Genomic DNA, 22,651 nt, shown 5'->3' on the forward strand with positions numbered 1-22,651 from the left:
AACCAATTGAGCCACCCCAACACCCCTGCCTTGGTGTTCTTGTAGGCTTCATCTTTATCTTCAAACACCAAAAGAAGTTCAGGAACTTCCTGAGGATGATGACCTTTAGACATGACCTGCTCTGGTAAGGCTGAGGCAGCGAGGGCAGAGCAGGTGATCTATTGCTTAACCAGCTCAGCCACCCAGGCACCCTTCCTTCAATTATTTAGATATGTATCCTGTAGTTCTTTGAACATATTTAGAATAGGTGATATAAACTCTTTGTGTACTAAATCCAACATCCAGGCTTGCTCTTAGAAAGATTTTATTGTTTATTTTTTCTTGCATATGCACCATACTTTCCAGTTTCTTCATACATCTTTTTTTTTCTCTCAAAACCGGACATTTTAACTATAACAATTTCCAACTTTGGAAACCAGACTTTCCCCTCTCAATCCAGTTTATTACTTAGTTTCACTGACAATGATGATTATGTTTACTTAATGACTTTCCTGGAATAATTCTATGAAATCTATATTCTTCCCGATTTCAGCTTAGCTTAGTGGTCAGCTAATACTTGGACAGACATTTCCTTAAAATGCCTGAAACCAAAGTGTAGGGTTAGAGGGCACATACCTCAATATTATCAAAGCCATCTATGAAAAACCCACTGCAAATATCATTCTCAATGGAGAAAAACTGAAAGCTTTTCTGCTAAGGTCAGGAACACAGCAGGGATGTCCATTATCACCACTGCTATTCAACATAGTACTAGAAGTCCTAGCCTCAGCAATCAGACAACAAAAGGAAATTAAAGGCATCCAAATCAGCAAAGAAGAAGTCAAACTATCACTCTTTGCAGATGATATGATACTATATGTGGAAAACCCAAGACTCCACTCCCAAACTGCTAGAACTTGTACAGGAATTCAGTAAAGTGTCAGGATATAAAATCAATGCACAGAAATCAGTTGCATTTCTCTACACCAACAACAAGACAGAAGAAAGAGAAATTAGGGAGTCAATCCCATTTACAATTGCCCCCAAATCAATAAGATACCTAGGAATAAACCTAACCAAAGAGGCTAAGAATCTATACTCAGAAAACTATAAAGTACTCATGAAAGAAATTGAGGAAGACACAAAGAAATGGAAAAATGTTCCATGCTCCTGGATTGGAAGAATAAATACTGTGAAAATGTCTATGCTACCTAAAGCAATCTACACATTTAATGCAATTCCTATCAAAGTACCATCCATTTTTTTCAAAGAAATAGAACAAACAATCCTAAAATTTGTATGGAACCAGAAAAGACCTCGAATAGCCAAAGGAATATTGAAAAAGAAAGCCAAAGTTGGTGGCATCACAATCCCGGACTTCAAGCTCTATTACAAAGCTGTTATCATCAAGACAGCATGGTACTGGCACAAAAACAGACACATAGATCAATGGAACAGAATAGAGAGCCCAGAAATAGACCCTCAACTCTATGGTCAACTAATCTTCGACAAAGCAGGGAAGAATATCCAATGGAAAAAAGACAGCCTCTTCAATAAATGGTGTTGGGAAAATTGGACAGCCACATGCAGAAAAATGAAATTGGATCATTTCCTTATACCATACACGAAAATAGACTCAAAATGGATGAAGGACCTCAATGTGAGAAAGGAATCCATCAACATCCTTGAGGAGAACACAGGCAGCAACCTCTTCGACCTCAGCCGCAGCAACATCTTCCTAGGAACATCGCCAAAGGCAAGGGAAGCAAGGGCAAAAATGAACTATTGGGATTTTATCAAGATCAAAAGCTTTTGCACAGCAAAGGAAACAGTCAACAAAACCAAAAGACAACTGACAGAATGGGAGAAGATATTTGCAAATGACATATCAGATAAAGGGCTAGTGTCCAAAATCTATAAAGAACTTAGCAAACTCAACACCCAAAGAACAAATAATCCAATCAAGAAATGGGCAGAGGACATGAACAGACATTTCTGCAAAGAAGACATCCAGATGGCCAACAGACACATGAAAAAGTGCTCCATGTCACTCGGCATCAGGGAAATACAAATCAAAACCACAATGAGATATCACCTCACACCAGTCAGAATGGCTAAAATTAACAAGTCAGGAAATGACAGATGCTGGCGAGGATGCGGAGAAAGGGGAACCCTCCTACACTGTTGGTGGGAATGCAAGCTGGTGCAACCACTCTGGAAAACAGCATGGACGTTCCTCAAAATGTTGAAAATAGAACTACCCTATGTCCCAGCAATTGCACTACTGGGTATTTACCCTAAGAATACAAACGTAGTGATCCGAAGGGGCACGTGCACCCGAATGTTTATAGCAGCAATGTCTACAATAGCCAAACTATGGAAAGAACCTAGATGTCCATCAACAGACGAATGGATAAAGAAGATGTGGTGTATATACACAATGGAATACTATGCAGCCATCAAAAGAAATGAAATCTTGCCATTTGCGACGACGTGGATGGAACTAGAGGGTATCATGCTTAGCGAAGTAAGTCAATCAGAGAAAGACAATTATCATACGATCTCCCTCATATGAGGGAGAGGAGATGCAACATGGGGGGTTAATTGGGTAGGAGAAGAGTAAATGAAACAAGTTGGGATTAGGAGGGAGACAAACCATAAGTGACTCTTAATCTCACAAAACAAACTGAGGGTTGATGGGGGGAGGGGGGTTGGGGGGGGTGGGGTTATGGACATTGGGGAGGGTATGTGCTATGGTGAGTGCTGTGAAATGTGTAAACCTGGCGATTCACAGACCTGTACCCCTGGCGATAAAAATATATTATATGTTTAAAAATAAATAAATAAAATTAAAAATAATAATAATAATAATAATAATAATGCCTGAAACCAGTAAGTCTCCCAACCCTTGCTGAGAGGCTGTATTTTGGAGCTACACTTTCAACACCCCAGTAGTTTACAACTCTGCCTTAGCCTCCACATCCTGTTTTCCAGAACCTCAAGGTTAACCAGAGATAGAGGACCTTCGCAGGACATGCTGACAGCCTTGAACATGACCATGGCCTTTTAGAACCCCAAGAATTCATCAGAGCTTTTCAGTGCAGCCTATGAAGATTATTCCCAGATTTTCCTATTAAACTGTTTTCCCTCACAGGTGTTGCCACCTTAGACAGCTGTGATGTTAAACAATTGCCACAGTTTTTTTTCAACAAATGCCCTGGGAAAGGAGAAAAGAGTTTTTCCATTGAACAAATTCTGAGTCAGGTCAAGTAAGGACAAGCCCTGTACAAGGGGCTTTCCCAGAGAGCTGCCAAACTGGTCAAATAAGTGAGTTCTCTGGCAATGGCATTTTTTGAGGAGCTCAAAACATTCTGCCACTTCCATTGGCTGTTAAGCCACTGGTTTTCACAGCTAACATGATTGTGAAGCTGGGGACAGAGAGATAGGAATAGGGCAAGTTAAAACATGACAAAACTTGCAATTCTTACCAAAATTCAGATGTTTTTCCTTAAATATGTTCTTCAAATTGTTCCAAGTCCTTGATTAATTCCCAGAGTTCTGAAAAAGTTGATTTGGAAAATATCCTGCCAGTGTTCTTCTTGCTTTTATGGAGGAAATTTTCAGAAGTCCTTACTCTGGCCAATCCAGAACTGCTTCCGTATGTAGTTTTAGTGGCAGAAGACACGATTATACCAACAACTAAGAAATGATAAAGTATGTCATTTGCTGAGTTAAAAGAGAGATGCTAAAAAGAATTTAACAAATGTTGACATTTAAATACACCCTGAAATGACATAGCACTGACACTGCAAAATGGACAAGAGGCTTCCCATAAATTTTTTTTAAATATTTTATTTATTTGACAGAGAGAAGTGAGCACAAGTGGGAAGTGGAACAGAGGGAGATGGAAAGGGAGAAGCATGAGAGGCTTGATCCCAGGACCCTGGGATCATGACCTGAGTGAAAGGCAGACAGTTAACCAATTGAACTGCCTAGGTATACCACCCACAAATTTCTTTTGAGAAAAAGTTTATACTCCTAATTCTCTTCTTTCCAGTAACTTGATCTAAAACAGGACATTTTCTTCACCTCATTTGCTTTAGTGAAATGTGCTGTCCTTGACTCCTTCCTCACCCCCTTTATTTCCCTGCTCAAATCATCCTTTCTGGTTAGCTATTTTACTCAAAAGTAAATAGGACTGTGTGATTCAGCTGCTCACAATATTATAATGGTCTCATCTCTTATAGAGCAACTCAGAACCCTCTATGATCTGTCCCCAAAATACTTTTCCAAGCCTATTTCTCAGCTCCCCCATTAATGTCCTATACTCCAGCCAAATCTTGCCTTCTCCCAAATCTACTCTTTTCTTGGCCTGGAATTCCTTCTCTAATTCCAAAAAAGTAAAATCCTACTCCTCCTCTAAAATGGTTCAAATGTCTATTCCTCAACCTCATCACTCTTCTCTTGCTTTCCTTTCTTGTAGTGACATATATTATTATTTTTCTTATAGCTTATTATATACTGCATTATTCTCAAACTGCCCATAGGGCAGTGAACATATCTGCTTGGCTTTGCATTGCCTTTACACATATATATATTTCTTGTTGCTTTTGTGGCATTGAAGAGATACTTAAAATTTTTCTCTTTCCATCACACATCATTATTTGCCATTTTTAAACAGTAAATAAAAATGCTAGCTTCGTATGCCAAAAAAACATGATTCTCATCCCAGTTTCACAAGAGAGAAGTTGCTATTTGTGAAAAAAAAAAGAGAGAGAGAGAGAGAGAGCACATCAATTTTGGCAAACACTGGGCTAAATAAAACAAAACACGTTTCTGGTGTGCCTGGGTGACTCGGTCAGTTTAAATGTCTGCCTTCAGCTCAGATTATGATCCTAGGGTCCTGGGATCAAACCCCACACTGGGCTCCCTGGTCAGCGGGGAGCCTGCTTCTCCCTCTCCCTCTGCTGCTCCCCCTGTGGTGCTCTAATAAATAAAATCTTTAAAAAAGAAAAAACTAAACAGGTTTCTTTTCTAGACAACTTTTTAGAAACTTACCATCTGATATGCATAATCAATCTCCAATTTACCATTCATTATTTTCCAAACAACTAATCACAGAACTTTTTGTGCTAAACATCCCAAGGGACTAGTGTTCAGCAAACACACTTGGAAAATGCTGGTCTAATTCTTTATTTTAAACACTGGTATAAATAACGTGATCTATTCTTTGTTTCTTTAATTACCCAGCTTTACTTTATACCTGTGTCTTTTCAACTGAATCAGCTAAAATTAAGGTCTGCTATAAATTAGGAAACTCAAGAAGTGGCAGTGGCTTGAATATGTGACAATGGTTCCCTTTACTATGCATTAGAATGACTTAAAGTGTTTGTTAAAGCACAGATTTTCAGGCTCTTCCCCTGAATTCTCATTTAGTAAATCTGGAATGGAGCCAAAAATTTGCATTTCTATTAAATTCCCAGGTGATGTTGAGGCTGCTGGTACAAGAACCATACTTTCATGTAAGGCTTTATTCTCTCAAGTAGTATGAAAACTTGAAGCTAGTACAGAGGCCCCAGAATGATTAAAAACAACAGCTCCTTCTAACTTGCCACTCCATCATCCCAGTCATGGGGTTCATCCTCAAAGTCACCTCACGATGCAGGGAGGCTGCTTAAATTCTAACCACCATATTCACTTCTAGGCAATAAAAAAAGGGGTAAAGGCAAAAGAGCACATTTCCCAGCTAAGTCAGCTCCTTTTAAGGAGCCTTATTTGAAGGATCTTATTCAAAAGGCCTCAATATAGGAAATGGTAAATATAGTCTTTTAGCCAAGTACACTGCCATCCCAAATGAAACTGGAATCTATTACCAAGAAGAAAGGAAGGCTGGGTTTTAACTAGGCAACAGAGACTCTACCACACTACTCTAGTCCACATGCACTTCAATCACCAAGTTCAACTGGTCTGCCTTCTAAGTATTTCATAAATTTGTCCTATATGTTTCATCACTATCTCTACTTCCCTAGACCTTGTATTCATTATTTCCCGCCTACTTTATCACATTAACCTTCTAAACAGTCTCTCTACCTCCTATCCTGGTGGTAGACAGAAGGATTTTGAAGGAGCTAAAGCTGTTTAAAATTCTTCAATGACTCCATATTTTCTATAAAATGATTAGTTATGTCTGAGCATTTTATTATTTTGTACAAAGACTTTACTCACCTACTACATGACTGTTCTCTGCCTTCTATTTTATACTATTAAACACAACAAAAAGTTTCTGCTTTCAGTGCTTTTATCATACTTTCTCTGTCAATTAAGATACTCTCACCCCCTCCTTCAATTTCTTACTCAGTCTATAAAATTTAACTAACATACTGTATCTTCCAGAAAGCATTCGATGACATCCTTTCCCACAGCATAAGTACTCCTCCTGTGCACTCTTATAAAGCTCTGTACGAAGCTACCACTGATTATTCCACATTGTATTATGAAGATTTGTTTATATCTCTTTCTCAACAGATTGTGTGCTCTGTAAATATAAGGACAATATTTTAATTACCTTTATATCCCCAGAACTGAGTACAAGGCCAACTATTTGTTGAATGTATCACGAGCAGCTAGCTCATATAACTGAAAATCTGTATAGGATTTGCCCAAGATCAGCTAGCTCATATAACTGAAAATCTGTATAGGATTTGCCTAAATATCTAATAACATTTTCTATTACAAATATCATAGTCTATGCAATTTCAAAAAGTACTATGGATAGAAAATTCTTCCTTAACAACTCCAGTTAAATGAAATTTCGAACTATACAATCTTGTGCATAGCCAAACATCTTTTATTTTTCACAACTGGAATACCAAAGATACAAACCAACTAGCTCCAGAACACTTTCAGATTTTTTTCTATTTATTTAACCAAACTAAACAAAGTTTTAAAAGGAACATCTGTAACAACAAAAAAAATACTAAATCTATCAAAATCAAAGTTGGCTTCATCATTTCTTGTCTTTTCCTTATGTTTATCCACATTCTCCATCTTTAATTCTTGTTTTCTTTATATTCAGTATATTCAGTATCTTTTTCTGGGTTTGGAGTTGATTTCCCCTTTGGCACCAAGAAACATTCAGCATTCAAAACTTGCTCAGCAGTCATTGAACTTCTACAATAGATCAAGCTATAGATGAGGGATTTGACATTACAATCCTGCAAGGAAAAAGACAGGTTACAAAACAAAAGTAAAATCAAAACAGAAGGACAAATCTGAAATAAGGAAGGAGGATCCATTTCAAAAACACTTTTATCAATAATACAGAGCTAACATCAATTTTTCCTATTTAGATTTTTTAAGATTTCTACAAAATGCAACTACTTTTTATTGGAAAGGAATTATTACTCCAATAATGAAACAATGGAGTTAGAGCAAAAGGAAAAACTGTAATAGGAAAGAGAATCACAGCGGAAATATCTCAAAAACAAGTGAAACTAAAAAAATAAATAAATAAAACAAAAAAAATTTAAGTCTATTCCATTTTCCTTTTTTATGGCCTGATCAGAGTTCGACACTGAAAATTTTACAGTGAAGCTTCTTTGGAAGGATAACCTCCTTTACTGGTCAGCTAGTAATTAGTTTGAAGTGATCTCCAAGAACTCCTCTACCACCACTACCATTATCATCGTCCATATGAGGAACCAAAAAGATTTTTTTAATTTTTTTAATTTTTTTATAAACATATAATGTATTTTTATCCCCAGGGGTACAGGTCTGTGAATCGCCAGGTTTACACATTTCACAGCACTCACCATAGCACATACCCTCCCCAATGTCCATATCCCCACCACCCTCTCCCGACCCCCGACCCCCAGCAACCGTCAGTCTGCTTTTTGAAATTGAGTCTTTTATGGTTTGTCTCCCTCCCGATCCCATCTTCTTTCATTTGAGGAACCAAAATTTATTAGGTACCACAATTTCAAGGAAATATTTCAAAGTTATTTGTATTACCACACATAAACAACACTGTAATACTGCTCTTCCATTATTTCCACCTGACAAAGCAGTGGAGTATGCCTTTTTTTTTGTCCCTCTATGATGACTCCAAACAGAACACACTTCACACTGAATTAAAAAAAAATTGCTAGTGTCCTCGTTAGACTCTAAGATCCCTAATATCGGAAATTTTAGTTTATCACTTCATCCCAACAACTAGCACAGTAGCAGGGATATAGCAGATATTCAGTAAGTACTTGTTAAATTAATGAATGCCAATGCCCATACTGCACTCTACAGGATATGTTTCTAAACATACATAAAGACAGCACTTTCAGCAGGTATAAACTTAACTAAAACTTACAAAATCCAGGGGCAACTGGGTGGCTCAGTCGGTTAAGCATCTGCCTTTGGCTCAGGTCATGATCCTAGGGTCCTGGGATTGAGTCCCGCATTGGGCTCCTCACTCAGGAGGGAGCCTGCTTTTCCCTCTCCTTCTACCCCCCTACCTGTGCTCTCTATTAAATAAATATTTGTTTTTAAAAAAAGGCATAGGGTGCCTAGGTGGCTCAGTGGGTTGGGCCTCTGCCTTCAGCTCGGGTCATGGTCCCGGGGTCCTGGGATCGAGTCCTGCATTGGGCTCTCTGCTCGGCAGGGGGCCTGCTTCCCTCTCTCTCTGCCTGCCTCTCTGCCCACTTGTGATCTCTCTCTGTCAAATAAATAAATAAAATCTTTTTAAAAATTGAAAATAAAAAAAATTTTTATAAAGGCATATAACTCCTGATTTTGGCTCAGGTCATGATCTCAGGATCATGAGATTGAGCCCCACATCAAACTCATGCTGGCAGAGAGCCTGCTTGAGATTCTCTCTCACCCTTTCTCTCTGCCCCTCTACCACTGTGCTTGTGCTCTCTCTCCCTCTAAAAATAATAATAATAATAATAATTGCTGAGAAGGTAAACAGGTACAGTCACTGTGGAAAATAGTATGAAGGATCCTCAAAAAATTTAAAATAGAACTACCACATAACCCAGCAATTCCACATCTGGGTATTTAGCTGAAGAAAACAACAACACTAACCCAAAAAGATATATGCACCCCCATGTTCACTGCAGTATTATTTATGATAGCAAGGATATGGAAACAACCTAAGTGTCCACCAACAGAAGAATGGATAAAGGAAACATGGTGTAGGAGTGCCTGGGTGGTTCAGTAAGTTCAGCCTCTGCCTTCAGCTCAGGTCATGATCCCGCATCGGGCTCTCTGCTGAGCAGGAAGCCTGCTTCCCCCTCTTTCTCTGCCTGACTCTCTGCTTACTTGTGATCTCTCTCTCTCTCCCTGTGTCAAATATATATATTTTTTTCTTTTTTTTTTTTTAAGGAAAATCCACCCATAGATGGATAGAGAAGATGTGGTACACACACACACACACGGGAATATTATTCAGCTATTTTTAAAAAATGAAAAAAATGAAATCTCACCATTTGCAATGACATGGAAGGACCTAGAGAGTATAATGCTAAGTGAAGCAAGTCAGTCAGAGAAAGACAAATATCACACGATTTTACTCATGTGGAATTTAGAAACAAAACAAATGAGCAAAAGAAAGAAAAAGGAGAGAGACAAACCAAGAAACAGACTCTTAACTATCAAGAACAAACTGATGGTTACCAGAGGGTAATGTGGGTAGATGTCCGGGATCAAGGAGTTCACTTGCCATGATGAGCACTGGGTGATGTATGGAATTGTTGAATCACTATATTGTACACTGTAACTAATATAACACTGTGTGTTAACTATACCAGAATTTTTTTTTAAAGTACTATTCAATGGCAAAAAAAGAAAATGTGTGTGCATATATATGTATATACATACACAATGGAAGTATTATTCAGCCATAAAAAAGAATGAAATCTTGTAATTTGTGTCAACATGGATGGATCTTGAGCACGATATACTAAATGAACTAAGTCAGAGAAAGAAAAATGCCACATGATCTCACTTATATGTGAAATCTAAAACAAAACAAAAACAAAATCCAAGGTCATAGATACAGAGACCAGATCAGAAGTTGCCAGAGGCAAGGGGAAGGGAGGAGAGGTGGGCAAAACTGGTGAAGAGGGTAAAAAAGTATGAAATACCAGTTATAAGTAAGTCATGAGAATGTAATGTACAGAAGCATAGTGACTATTTAATACTACTGTACTGCCTATCTGAAAGTTGCTCAGAGAGTAAATCTTGAAAGTTCTCATACCAAGTGAAAAAAATGTTTAGAACAATGTATGCTGATGTTAACTAGATGTTAGTGTGGTGATTATTTTCCAATCTATACAAATATCAAATCATTATGAAATTAAACTAATGTTATGTGTTAACTAATGTTATGTATCAATTACACCTCTATTTTAAAAAATGGAAAAATAATCAAGTTTTGCTACATGATATATGTACTTTTGAATATAATTAAACCACTTATGAAGTTGTTTTGAAAATAATAAAATCTGGGGTGCCTGGGTGGCTCAGTGGGTTAAAGCCTCTGCCTTCAGCTCAGGTCATGATCCCAGGGTCCTGGGATCGAGCCCCACATCGGGCTCTCTGCTCAGCGGGGAGCCTGCTTCCTCCTCTCTCTCTGCCTGCCTCTCTGCCTACTTGTGATCTCTGTCTGTCAAAGAAATAAATAAAATCTTTAAAAATAATAATAATAATAAAATCTACCTATAATCAATCCAATACAATAAGGAGTAAAATAAAAATAATGTCCTTAAGAAACGGAGAGGTATTATTTTCCCAACTACAAAAATAGTATATCATTAAGACAATTCTCCTTCAAATTAACCTATTATTTCAAAATACTTACAAAGTAACAACACTGTTTTTCAGAGGACTTAACAAGTTGGTGCCAAAATTCATAAGGAGAAATAAAATGGCAAGAATGACCAAAACAATGTTGAAGGAAAACATAAGGAAGGAAAGTCAAAGCCCTCTCTCTATAAAGACACAACATTTTAAAGCATATAACCCCATAGTGTTGGCACAGGGATCAATAAACAAGCCAAAGAACAGGGGCGTCTGTGTGGCTCAGTCGTTAAGCGTCTGCCTTCAACTGGGGTCATGATCCAGGGTCCTGGGATTGAGCCCTGCATCAGGCTCCCTGCTCGGCAGGAAGCCTACTTCCCCCTCTCCCATTCCCCTTGCTTGTGTTCCCTCTCTTGCTGTGTTTCTGTCAAATAAATAAATAAAATCTTTAAAAAAAAAAATAACAACAACAAAAAAAAAAAACCAAGTCAAAGAATAGAACAGAGCCCCAACCAGATTCCTGAGTCCATGAAAACGTGGCAGAGCTTGGAGTAGTTTTCTTAATCAGTAGGGATAGACTGTCTATTGAATAAATGGTGCTGGGTCAACTATCTGTCCACATATAAAAAAAATTTTTGAACCTGATTTCATATATACAAAATATATATATATATATATATATATACTTCATATATACAAAAATGGATTCCAGAGAGGTTGAAAATATGGGGGCGGGGATTGAGGATAAAAGCAAGTTCAAAAAATGGCAGATGAAGAATATTTATCAGAAAAAATATAGTAAAGATTCATTCATTCATTCAAAAAATATTTAGGTCTTACTATGTATCAACTATTGACACTGGGGATACAATGATACCGAACACAAAGCTCCTGCTCTTACTGAGGGTACAGAGCAAATATAATTTTTTTTAACTTAATGATATGATAATCTGTTTTAAAAAGGACACATACACACATAGATCTTTCCATGTATGTATTTATGATCTGGCAACTTCTAATCTGGTCTCTGTATCTATGACCTTGGATTTTGTTTTTGTTTTGTTTTAAATTCCACATATAACTCTCTGGAAAGATTCATAAGAAACTAGCACTACTACTGGGAGAACACACCTGGGTAGCTAGAGGACACATCAATAGGGATGTGCTTCTTTTTGTAATTTTTGAATACTGTATCACAAACATGTTATATGAAGGAACATCTATTTGAAGAACTACTTTCAGATAAACTTAAGAGTTGTACAATAAAAAATGAATTTATCTGAACTTAAAAGTACTTTAGCAAAGACTGAGGGCCATCTGTTGGACCTATTAATAAAGAAATTCTTCTGGGGGCTGGGAATTAGTGAATTAATTATCCTCTAATATCTGTCAGTTACATAATTCTCTGATTTCTCTCCACTTTTGATATGGCCACTGTAATGTCTAAATTATAGTTCCCTCAATTGTTTGGTAACTACGTGTGATTACAAAATATAAAAACAAACCCATTCCTAGCACTAATAGCTGTCTCAGATCCCACAAGGAAATAGTACATAAGCCAAATATTCTTCTAATTTGGTCTCCCTAAGCAGCTATCCACATTAAATAAGAATTTTTTTAAGAGTTTATTTATTTGACAGAGAGAGATCACAAGTAGGCTGAGAGGCAGGCAGAGAGAGAGAAGAGGAAGCAGACTCCCAGGACCCCGGGATCATGACCCGAGCCAAAGGCAGAGGCTTTAACCTATTGAGCCACCCAGGTGCCCTTAAATAAGAGCTTCTTATATTTATTCACCTTCACCTTCTTTATACATACACCTAGCAGAGTGCCTAGCACACAACTAACAGACTGTAACTGTGGTAGGCAACTTCTACGATTTTGCACATGGATCCCTACTTCCTGGTATTCACATCCTTACATAATCCCCTCCTCTTAAGTGTATGATTGACGTAGTGAGTTGGTTATGAAAAAACTATAACTTCAGTCTAGCTAACAGACTTTCTACTCCTTTCTCTACTTATACACTTTGATGGAACAAGCTATCATGATGGACATATGGCAAAGATTGAGGGAAACTTCTGGTGCACTAGAAAGGGAATGAATTCTACCAACAATCATGAGAGCCTGAAAGCTGATCTTCCTCAGTCAAGCATTAGGACAGCCCAGTCAACAACGTGATGGCAGCCTGTAAAAGACCCTGGAGCAGAGAACCCAAATAGGTTATGCCCAGATTCCTAAGTCACAAACTGTAAGACAGTAAATGCACGTTAAATCACTAAATTTCAGGATGATTTTTTACAGTGTAATTTTTATATCAAGTCTGAAAAAGCAGGAGTTTCAAGTGTTCACTTTGGGTGAAGCCACAACCTCTAATGTATCAGTATCGCTATTTTGCCAATGGCAAGAAATCTGTATCCTGTTTTTTAGAAGTATAAAGTATTATCATCTTTGTTATCTCATTCTATACTACAGCCAGCAAGTATAATAAACAACTTCACCGTCTCCCAAAAGTCATCTCCAAATTTCTTTTTTTTACTATTATCCAAGAAGTATGGCAAAGCTCCTTACTAATCATTTCTACTGAGTTTTTTAAAAGCTAATTTCATGGGATATTAGATGCTATAAAAGACAATGTTTCTGGGGTCGAATAAATTAAAGGACTACAGAGTTAAACTGTATGTGTTCCTTCATTACAGTCCAAATAATCAAAATGGCATGACACTATGTTATCTGGAAAGAAGAAGAAAAACTTTTTGTTTATAGACAGTTGACATGATTGTCTGTATAGAAATTCTGAATGCATCAGAAAATAACTCCTGGAACTAGTAACTGATTATAGCAAGGTTGCCACATATAAAGTTTATATCCAGAAGTCAATCACTTTCCTATATACAGCAATGAACAAGTGGAATTTGAATTTAAAAACACATTTATATTAGCACACCAAAAAACAAAATACTTAGGTATAAATCTAACAAAATAGGTATGAGATCTATATGAGGAAAACTACAAATCTCTGATGAAAGATATTAAAGAGGGATGCCTGGGTGGCTCATTCAGTTAAGCATCTATCTTCAGCTCAGGTCATGATCCCAGGGTTCTGGGATCAAGTCCTGTATCAGGCTCCTTGCTCAGCAGGGAGCCTGCTTCCCCCTCTGCCTGCCTTTCTCTCATTCTCTGACAAATAAATAAATAAAATATTTAAAATATATGTATATTAAAGAAAAACTAAATAAATGGAGAGATATTCTATACTGATGGATAAGACAACTCAGTATTGTCAATGTATCAATTCTCCCCAACTTGATCTGTACATCCAGTACAATCCAAACCAAACTTTCAGCAAGTTATTTTGTGGATATGAACAAACTAATTCTAAAATTTACAAGGAAAGGCAATAAGACTCAGAATAATCAACACAATATTCAAGAACAAAGTTGTAGGACTGGCACTACCCAACTTCAAGACTTATTATAAAGCTATAGTAATATCAAGACTGTGTGATATTAAAGAATAAACGAAAAGGTTAATGGCAAAAAACAGACCCATAAAATATAGTCAAATAATATTTGACAAAAAGGAAAAGGCAATACAATGAAGACAGTCTTTCCTGTTTTTTTTTTTTAAGATTTTATTTATTTATTTGAGAGAGAGAGAGCACAGAAGGAAAGTGAGAGGGAGAAGCAGACTCCTTGCTGAGCAGAGAGCCTGACACAGGGCTTAATCCCAGGACCCTGAGATTATGACCTGAGTTGAAGACATTTAACCAACTGGGTGACTCAGTTGGTTGGTGCCCCGAAAATAGCCTTTTTACCAAATAGCACTGGAACTACTGGACATCCACATGTAAAAAAATGAATGTACACAGATACCTTACACTCTTCATAAGAATTAACACAAAATTGATCACAGATCTAAATGTGAAATGCAAAACTATAAAATTCCTAGAAGATAACATAGGAGAAAACCTAGATGAAGTTGGGTCTGGTGATGACTTTCTAGAATACAACACCAAATGCCATGAAAGAAAAACTGACAAATTAGACTTCATTAAAATTAAAATTAAAAACTTCTGCTCTGGGGCGCCTGGGTGGCTCAGTGGGTTAAGCCGCTGCCTTCGGCTCAGGTCATGATCTCGGAGTCCTGGGATCAAGCCCCGCATCGGGCTCTCTGCTCAGCAGGGAGCCTGCTTCCTCCTCTCTCTCTGCCTGCCTCTCTGCCTGCTTGTGATCTCTCTATCAAATAAATAAATAAAATCTTTAAAAAAAAAAAAAAAAAACTTCTGCTCTGCAAAACACACGGTCAAAAAAATTAAAAGACAAGCAAGAGATTATGAGACAATATTTGCAAAAGACATTTCAGATAAAGGATAGTTCTTCAAAATATACAAAGAATACTTAAAACTCAACAATTAGAAAACAACATTATTTAAATTGGGCCAAAGACCTTGCCAGACACCTCACCAAAGAGACACAGATGGCAAATCAGCATATAAGAAAATGTTCCACACATCATGTCTCAGGGAAATGTAAATTAAATCAAGATACCACTATACATCTAGAATACTGACAATATCAAATGCTAGCAAGGATGTGGAGCAACAGGAATGGTAATGCAAAATAGTACAGCCACTTTGGAAGATTGACACTTTCTAACAAAACTAAACATGCTCTTACCATATAAGCCAACAACTGTGCTCCTTGGTATTGACCCAATGAAATAAAAATTTATGCCCACACAAAAACCTACACATGGATATTTATTTATAACTGCCAAAACCTGTAAGCAACCTAAATGAACTTCAGTAGGTGAATAGGTAAATAAAACATGATACATTCAGAAAATGGAATATTATTCAGCACTAAAAAGAAATGAGATATTAAGCCATTTTTTTAAAGATTTTATTTATTTATTTGATAGAGACACAAAGAGAAAGGGAATGCAACCAGAGGGAGTGGGAGACAGAGAAGCAGGCTACTCACTGAGCAGAGAGCCCAATGCGGGGCTCAATCCCAGGGCCCTGGAATCATGACCTGAGCCAAAGGCAGACACTTAACGACTAAGCCACCCAGGGGCCCCAAGCCATTTATTTTTAAATAAACATTTTCTTTCTTAAAAAATGGCATGAGAACTTTTAGAGCTTGATTTTTATACTTCCATAAACTCATTTACTGCCATAGTTATAACCTCTTAACATCTAGTCATACAGGACTATTCTATTTCAAAAGAATTTAATATTTTCAAGTCTTAATGCAGGTTATTTGTTGTCTTTACCTAGAATATCATCACCTCATTCTCTCTTGTAAACCCTTAATTCAATCTTGAAGATTCACCTCAAACTACTTGGTGGCATTTTCTACCTACCTCTCTTCCTTCCACCTTTTTCTGATTAGCTTCCTCCAAAGTACTTTCTTAATACCCTACCTAGAGATCTTAGTTGTTTCCCTGGTTCACATTTCTAAATTATTCATTTATTCAATGCTGCAATTCTGGTAATACATCATCTAGTTCAATTCATAGTGTGGAATAAATACTCAAAATATGTTGGTGGAATACATACATTAATAGCAGAGCAATATGAATGACAGATACATGACAAAGAAAAGACACAGCTAGATGCCTATAAAAATTAGTAAAACATTAATTTTAATATAATATGATCTTGGAAGATAAATCAAAGACTATTTTTCTTTAGTTATTACTTACAATATTATATAATTTGTGTGACAAATGTACAATCCAACAATATTCTCTAGCAGTAATTCCCTGCCAGTGATGTAAGAAAGGCATTTGAATTTTTTTCAGTATTTCTTTATTGTGAATGCAATTTTGCATTCTTACAAAAGGTAGAGGATATTTTCAGTCAAATATTTATGTTTACATTACTGCTACAATTACAGCATATGTTTCCAACCAGTAAATGACAAAAAGGTCACATACCAAATGAAACTGATCCACTTTTGGAATTCCATCTTCATTTGTCTCAAATTTCTGATTTTGAACAGAAAGCTGTTAAAGAAAATGAGAATGGGTAAATTCCTAATGTAACAAAATGCCAATCCTACAGCACAGTCAAATCTGGAACTCTTCATATTCTGGAAAAAAGAGAAGAGCTCACCCAAAGAACACACATCAGCTCTTACAGGATAAAAATATTTTCATGTTAATAATTACTTGTTCACAGGAACTAAACAGTTCTTGGGGCTCCTCAAGTATCAGTCAGAGCTGATGAATAGACTATAAGCAATTTCAATGCTTCCTCACCTTTCAAGAAAATATATCAAAACTTAGTAGCTTATACAATGTTGATTTCATATATTAAGTACAAAGAAAATAAATCAAGCATGTTTCCTTCCTCCCTAATTCTTAATCTATGTTCAACAGATACATGTAAAACGTTTAAAACTGTGAAATATGGAGATTTCTTACATACACAAAGTACCCTGAACCCTACATATTCATCACCCAGCCCCAACAACCATCAACCCTATACATAAAACTATATAAATTATTTTTGAGGTAAAATCCTATACATCTCATAATTTCATCTGTAAATACATTAGTAAATATTTCTAAAAGTTAAAATCTTTTATTTTGACACAATAACAGTATCATCCCACTAACAATTCAGTGATTTCTTTTTGAGTAATTCTTTAATATAGACATACCTCACAGATATTGTACATTTGGTTTAAGACTACCTCAGTAAAACAAATATGACAATAAAGCAAGTCAAATGAAGTGTGCAGTAACATTATGCCTAAAAAAGCCTATATACATACCTTAATTTTAAAAATACCTTATTGCTAAAAAATGCTAATTATCTAACCTTTGATGAGTCATAATCATTGATCACAGATCAGAATAAATATACTAGTAATCAATAAGTCTGAAATATTGCAAAAATTACCAAAATATGACCCAGAGACACTATGTGAGCTGATGCTATTGGGAAAATGGCATCAATGAGCTTGCCTGACACAGAATTCTGTACCTTCAAATAGTAAAAACAATAAAAAAAAAAAAAAAGCTGTATCTGCAAAATGCAATAAAGCACAATGAAACAAGATATGCCTATATAAACTATCCAGTTTTCAAACATTTTTTTAAGATTTTTTTTTTTTTTTCATTTGACAGAGAGATAGAAAGAGAGCACAAGTAGGCAGAGCAGCAGGAAGACAGAGGGAGAAGCAGGTTCTCTGCTGAGCAGGGAGTCCAACATGGGGCTTGATCCCAGGATCCTAGGATCAAGACCTAAGCCAACGATAGCCACTTAAGTGACTGGGCCACCCAGGTGTCCCATGATTTTATTTCTGAGTAATCTCTACACCCAATGCGGGATTCAAACTTACAACCCCAAGATCAAGAGTCACATGTGCCATAGTCTGAGCCAGCCAAGTACCCCCAGTTTTCAAAACTTTTATCATCCCATAAATATCAGAAATTATTATACTTTCATATAGTTTACTTAAATCCAGATTCAAATAAGTTCCATACATTGTAATTTTAAAATGAGCAAAAGGACTTACGGTTTCTTCCTTCTCCTTACCACTAAGTAAAACTATGTTAGAAATAACAGAACACAACAAAGGAGGTCTGTGAAAGAGTAAAGAGGAAAACATACTGGTTAGAAAACCCCAGGACTGGAGTGTCTTATGACCCCCACATCCAAAACAACAAAAAATGACTCATCTAGGATAAACTCAAATTAATGAAACTTCTGAAAACTAAAAACAAAAACAAATCTTGAAAGCAACCAAAGAAAAACATTATCTACAAAGGGATATCAACTTGAATAACAGAGAATTTCTTATATGAAACCATGGAAACCAGAAGGAAGTGGCACAACAGTTTTCAACTGCTAAGAGAAAAGAACTTTCAACCACAAATTTTATATCCAGTGAAGCTATCCATCAGGAAAAAAGTGAAATCAAAATGTTCATTGATGAAGGAGAACTAAAAGAATACATCTCGAGAAAACACATTCTTAAAGACTGGGTAAAGGAAGCTTCAACCAAAAAAGAAATGAATTTTCGAGGCACCTGGGTGGATCAGTTGGTTAAGTGTCTGCCTTCAGCTCAGGTCATGATCTTAGGGTCCTAGGATTGAGCCCCCACATGGAGCTCCCCACTCAGTGGGGAGTCTTCTTCTCCATCTCATCCTCTCTGTCCCTCCCCCACGTTGTGCCCTTTGAAAGAGCAGTGGAGCATTAGGAAGGAATAACAATGGAAAGAACAGAAATATAAGGGAATGTCAAAGACTATCCTTCTCATCATAAGTTTCCTAAATCATATATAATGACTGAAACAAAAGTTATTACATTATACTATCTGACACTTAAGACAATGATAGTTAAAAGTGGGTAGGGTGAAGGAACTTAAACAAAAGGCTTTTACACTTCCCTCAAAGTGTTGAAACACTGATACTAGTAGAATGTGATAAGACACATACATATATTATAATACCCATACCAACTGCTCAGAAAACTACAGAAGGTAATACACTCAAAACACCATAAATAGGGGCACCTCGATGGCTCAGTGGGTCAAGCCTCTGACTTCAGCTAAGGTCATGGTCTCCGGGTCCTGGGATCGAGCCCCACATCAGGCTCTCTTGCTCAGCGGGAAGCCTGCTTCCCCTCTCTTTCTGCCTACTTGTGATCTCTGTCAAATAAATAAAATATTTTAAAAAAATAAAATAAATCAAGATCAACTCTTTAAAAATGTTCAAGTAACCCAAAAGAAGTCAAGAAAAATCAATAAAAAAGAAACAGAGCAAACAAAACAAATAACAAAATAGTAGATTCACCCCCAACATATCAATAATTACCTTAAGTGTTCCAACAACATGGATGGACCTGGAAAGTATTATACTAAAACAATTAAGTCAGAGAAAGACAAATACCTTATGATTTCACTTAATGGGGAATCTAAAAAACAAGTGTTACATGCTGAAATAGATTACTACTTCCCTTATCTCTGTTAACCTACATCTTCCAATGTATATAAAAGCTTTAAGTTCCTGTATTAAAGCACTTTATAACTGAAATACGTAAAGTATGGCTTCTGTCTTCCTGACTGAACCCTGACTAACAGAGTCCTCACAACTATGTCCTATCCTGCATCAAAGCAAGCAAATTGCAGATTATAAATCAGAAGGCATTAAAAAGAAAATCACAGGCTCAAAAATGGTGTCACTCAGGTTAAGGTCCCACATCAGTAAACCATGACTTACTACCTAACTGCAGGATCTGTGTAACTTCTAACTATCCAACATGGGAATTTCTTAGTCAGCACAAGGAAATTTACTGACAGATCCCCTCCATTCCCTTTAGGAGGATGATCTTGGCTACAACAATGGAATCTTTGCAATTAATTTATTTTTTTTTTCTACTCCCTCTTCATCTTTAAAAGCCTTTTCTGTTCTGTAATACTTCGGAGCTCCCTTTTACTTATAGAAGGGATGCTGACTGACTCATGAACTGATTAATAGAGCTAATTAGATCTTTAAATTTTATTGTAGACTTTTAGTTATTTAACAAAATCTTATCTTCTCACAATCCTTATCTCCTAACAAGCCTTTTACTAACAAGCTGTAAGAGATACTGAATTAACACACTGGTTTAAGAGATAGAAGAGGAATTTGAGAATTCATAAGATAGTAAAAATGCCAAAGGATGATTAACTGGAAGGGTGAGGTGAGGCAGATGGAAGAGTCAAGAAGACTACAAGTTATCAGCGCAGATGACTAGAAGAAACTGTTTGGGGAAGGCAGGAGAAATGGGATAATGGTAAAGAGTGCACATTCTGGAGACAGACTGGCTAGGTTTTAATCTTGGTTCCATCTCTTAGCAGCCACTGGGTCTGAATAAATCATCTAATTTCTCTTTGCCTCAGTTTCCTCACTTATAAGGCCCCTGCAAGAATTAAGTTGGATAAATACTTATAAAGTAATTGTTACATAGTAAGCACTCATTAAGTGTTACCTATTTTTGTTTTTTAAATTTCAGGTAACTTGGGACATCTGCGTTAGCAATGTGAAATGCTGTCCTTATGAGGGTCTCTAGTTTTATCACTAAGAATAGCTTGGTAATTAAACACTGACAAAAGCTGAATCTGGCTGAAAAGTATAAAGGGTTTCATTATTTATCTTTATTTTTGTGTAACTTTCCACAACAAAACAAAAACTAGACAACAGCTTTACTTGTCCTATTTGGCCTCTTTTTATCTTAGAGATAATGGTTTGTACGACAGACAAGATTTCCTTTCTTATAATTGCTAGAAGATCAGAGCAATCTTAGTGGTTTATTCATAGAAAATATATTCATCAGGATGCCTGGGTGGCTCAGTCAGTTGGGCAGCTGCCTTCAGCTCAGGTCATGATCCCAGTGTCCTGGGATCAAGTCCCACATCGGGCTCCTTGCTTGGCAGGGAGCCTGCTTCTCCCTCTGCCTCTGCCTGCCATTCTGTCTGCCTGTGCTCGCTCGTTCCCTCTCTGACAAATAAATAAATAAAATATTTAAAAATATATATATATATTCATCAAGGATGGTAAATAGGCTTGTTTTTCAAACAATACTATTCCTTATGGGTGTTATTTTGAGGTCATATCTGAGATCAATGAGCATGACCACAATCATTTTGCAGTATCTGTTAGAAGGAAAGAATGGCAACACATGAATTGTGTCTTAGCAGTTCTAAACGGGTTTCTGTGGTGTATATTTTGTTGTTGCTGTTGTTTTTAGATTTTATTTTTTTGTTTAGAGAAACAGCAGGGGTGAGGAGCAGAGAGAGTATCTAAAGCAGACTCCACACTGAGTGCAGTACCCAATGCAGGGCTCAACCCAGCAATCATGACCTGAGCAGAAACCAATAGTGAGATGCTTACCTCACTGAGCCACTCAGTGAGTCAGGGTTTGTGTACAAACAAGGGTTTGTGATGTGCATTCTATAGTACTCTCATTGGTGGTTCAACTCTATGTTCACACCCCTTTTCTTTTCTTTCTCTCTCTTCTTCCTTTCTTTCTCTCTCTCCCCTCGCTCCCTTCTTTCTTTCCTGAGATTTTTATTTATTTATTTGAGAGCGAGCGAAAGTGTGAGAGTTCACAGAGGGAGAGGGAGAAGCAGACTTCCCTCTGAGCAGAGAGCTGATGTGAGGCTTGATCCCAGGACCCTGAGATCATGACCTGAGGGGAAGGCACACTTAACATCTGAGCCACCCAGGCGCCCCCTGCTATTTTTTTCTTTCTTTTCTACTTTCAATTTGTCATGTCTTGCTCTGTTTTAAAGTACCTCTGTGAATTGATTGCCTTGTATCCTTTCTGGAACAAGATAAAGTACTAGTAAATGAAGGTAAAGTTAGCTAGTAGGAAAGCATATACACACAATTGGAAACTCTGGCAAGAGCATCAGATTACTGCCATAAATGTAGGAGCTACTAACAAATAAATGGTGCTAGACACTCTGAAAGTAAATAAGAACATCCAAGGAAAGGCTACACAGTGAAAATTTTAGTAGAATGTAAGCAAAATCCTTGGGGACACTAATAGTTAACAGGAAGTAAGGAAGAGTTAAAAAAAAAAAATGCCCAATCACAAAAGTCAAATAAAACTAAGATGTGTCACAGAAAACAATGGGTAAAGGAATTACTGTGGATTTTGTTTTGTTTTTTGATATACCAGACTTAATAACCGCATTTTTAGGCTGAAGGAAAGGTGCAGAATAAAAAGAAATATATTGAAGATACTAGAAAGATAAAAGTAGTGTGAAAGTGATGTTTTAGAATAGAAGATGAGAGGAGGGGTCAAGGCCACACGTGGATGGTTTGTACTGAAGGAATACTTTCAAACTGGACTAGAAGACAGAGACTGGGTAAAGAAATG

General features: G+C 36.8%; 1 protein-coding gene across 3 annotated transcripts in view; it reads right to left on the bottom strand.

The window, feature by feature from the left end:
- Positions 1–6,929: 6,929 nt before the first annotated feature.
- Positions 6,930–22,651, bottom strand: part of STK31 (serine/threonine kinase 31) — an 86,324-nt gene continuing 70,602 nt past the window's right edge. For all 3 annotated transcript variants that reach the window (XM_032873102.1, XM_032873112.1, XM_032873091.1), the window contains 2 exons: positions 16,711–16,779; positions 6,930–7,193 (listed from right to left, as the gene is read on the bottom strand). In XM_032873102.1, the coding sequence (XP_032728993.1) occupies positions 7,029–7,193; positions 16,711–16,779 (234 nt within the window). In that variant the 3' untranslated portion in view covers positions 6,930–7,028. The remainder of the gene's footprint in view (positions 7,194–16,710; positions 16,780–22,651) is intronic.

The sequence above is a fragment of the Lontra canadensis genome, unplaced genomic scaffold (genome assembly GCF_010015895.1).
Source record: "Lontra canadensis isolate GAN:19392208 unplaced genomic scaffold, GSC_riverotter_1.0 scaffold2, whole genome shotgun sequence".
NCBI lineage: Eukaryota > Metazoa > Chordata > Mammalia > Carnivora > Mustelidae > Lontra > Lontra canadensis.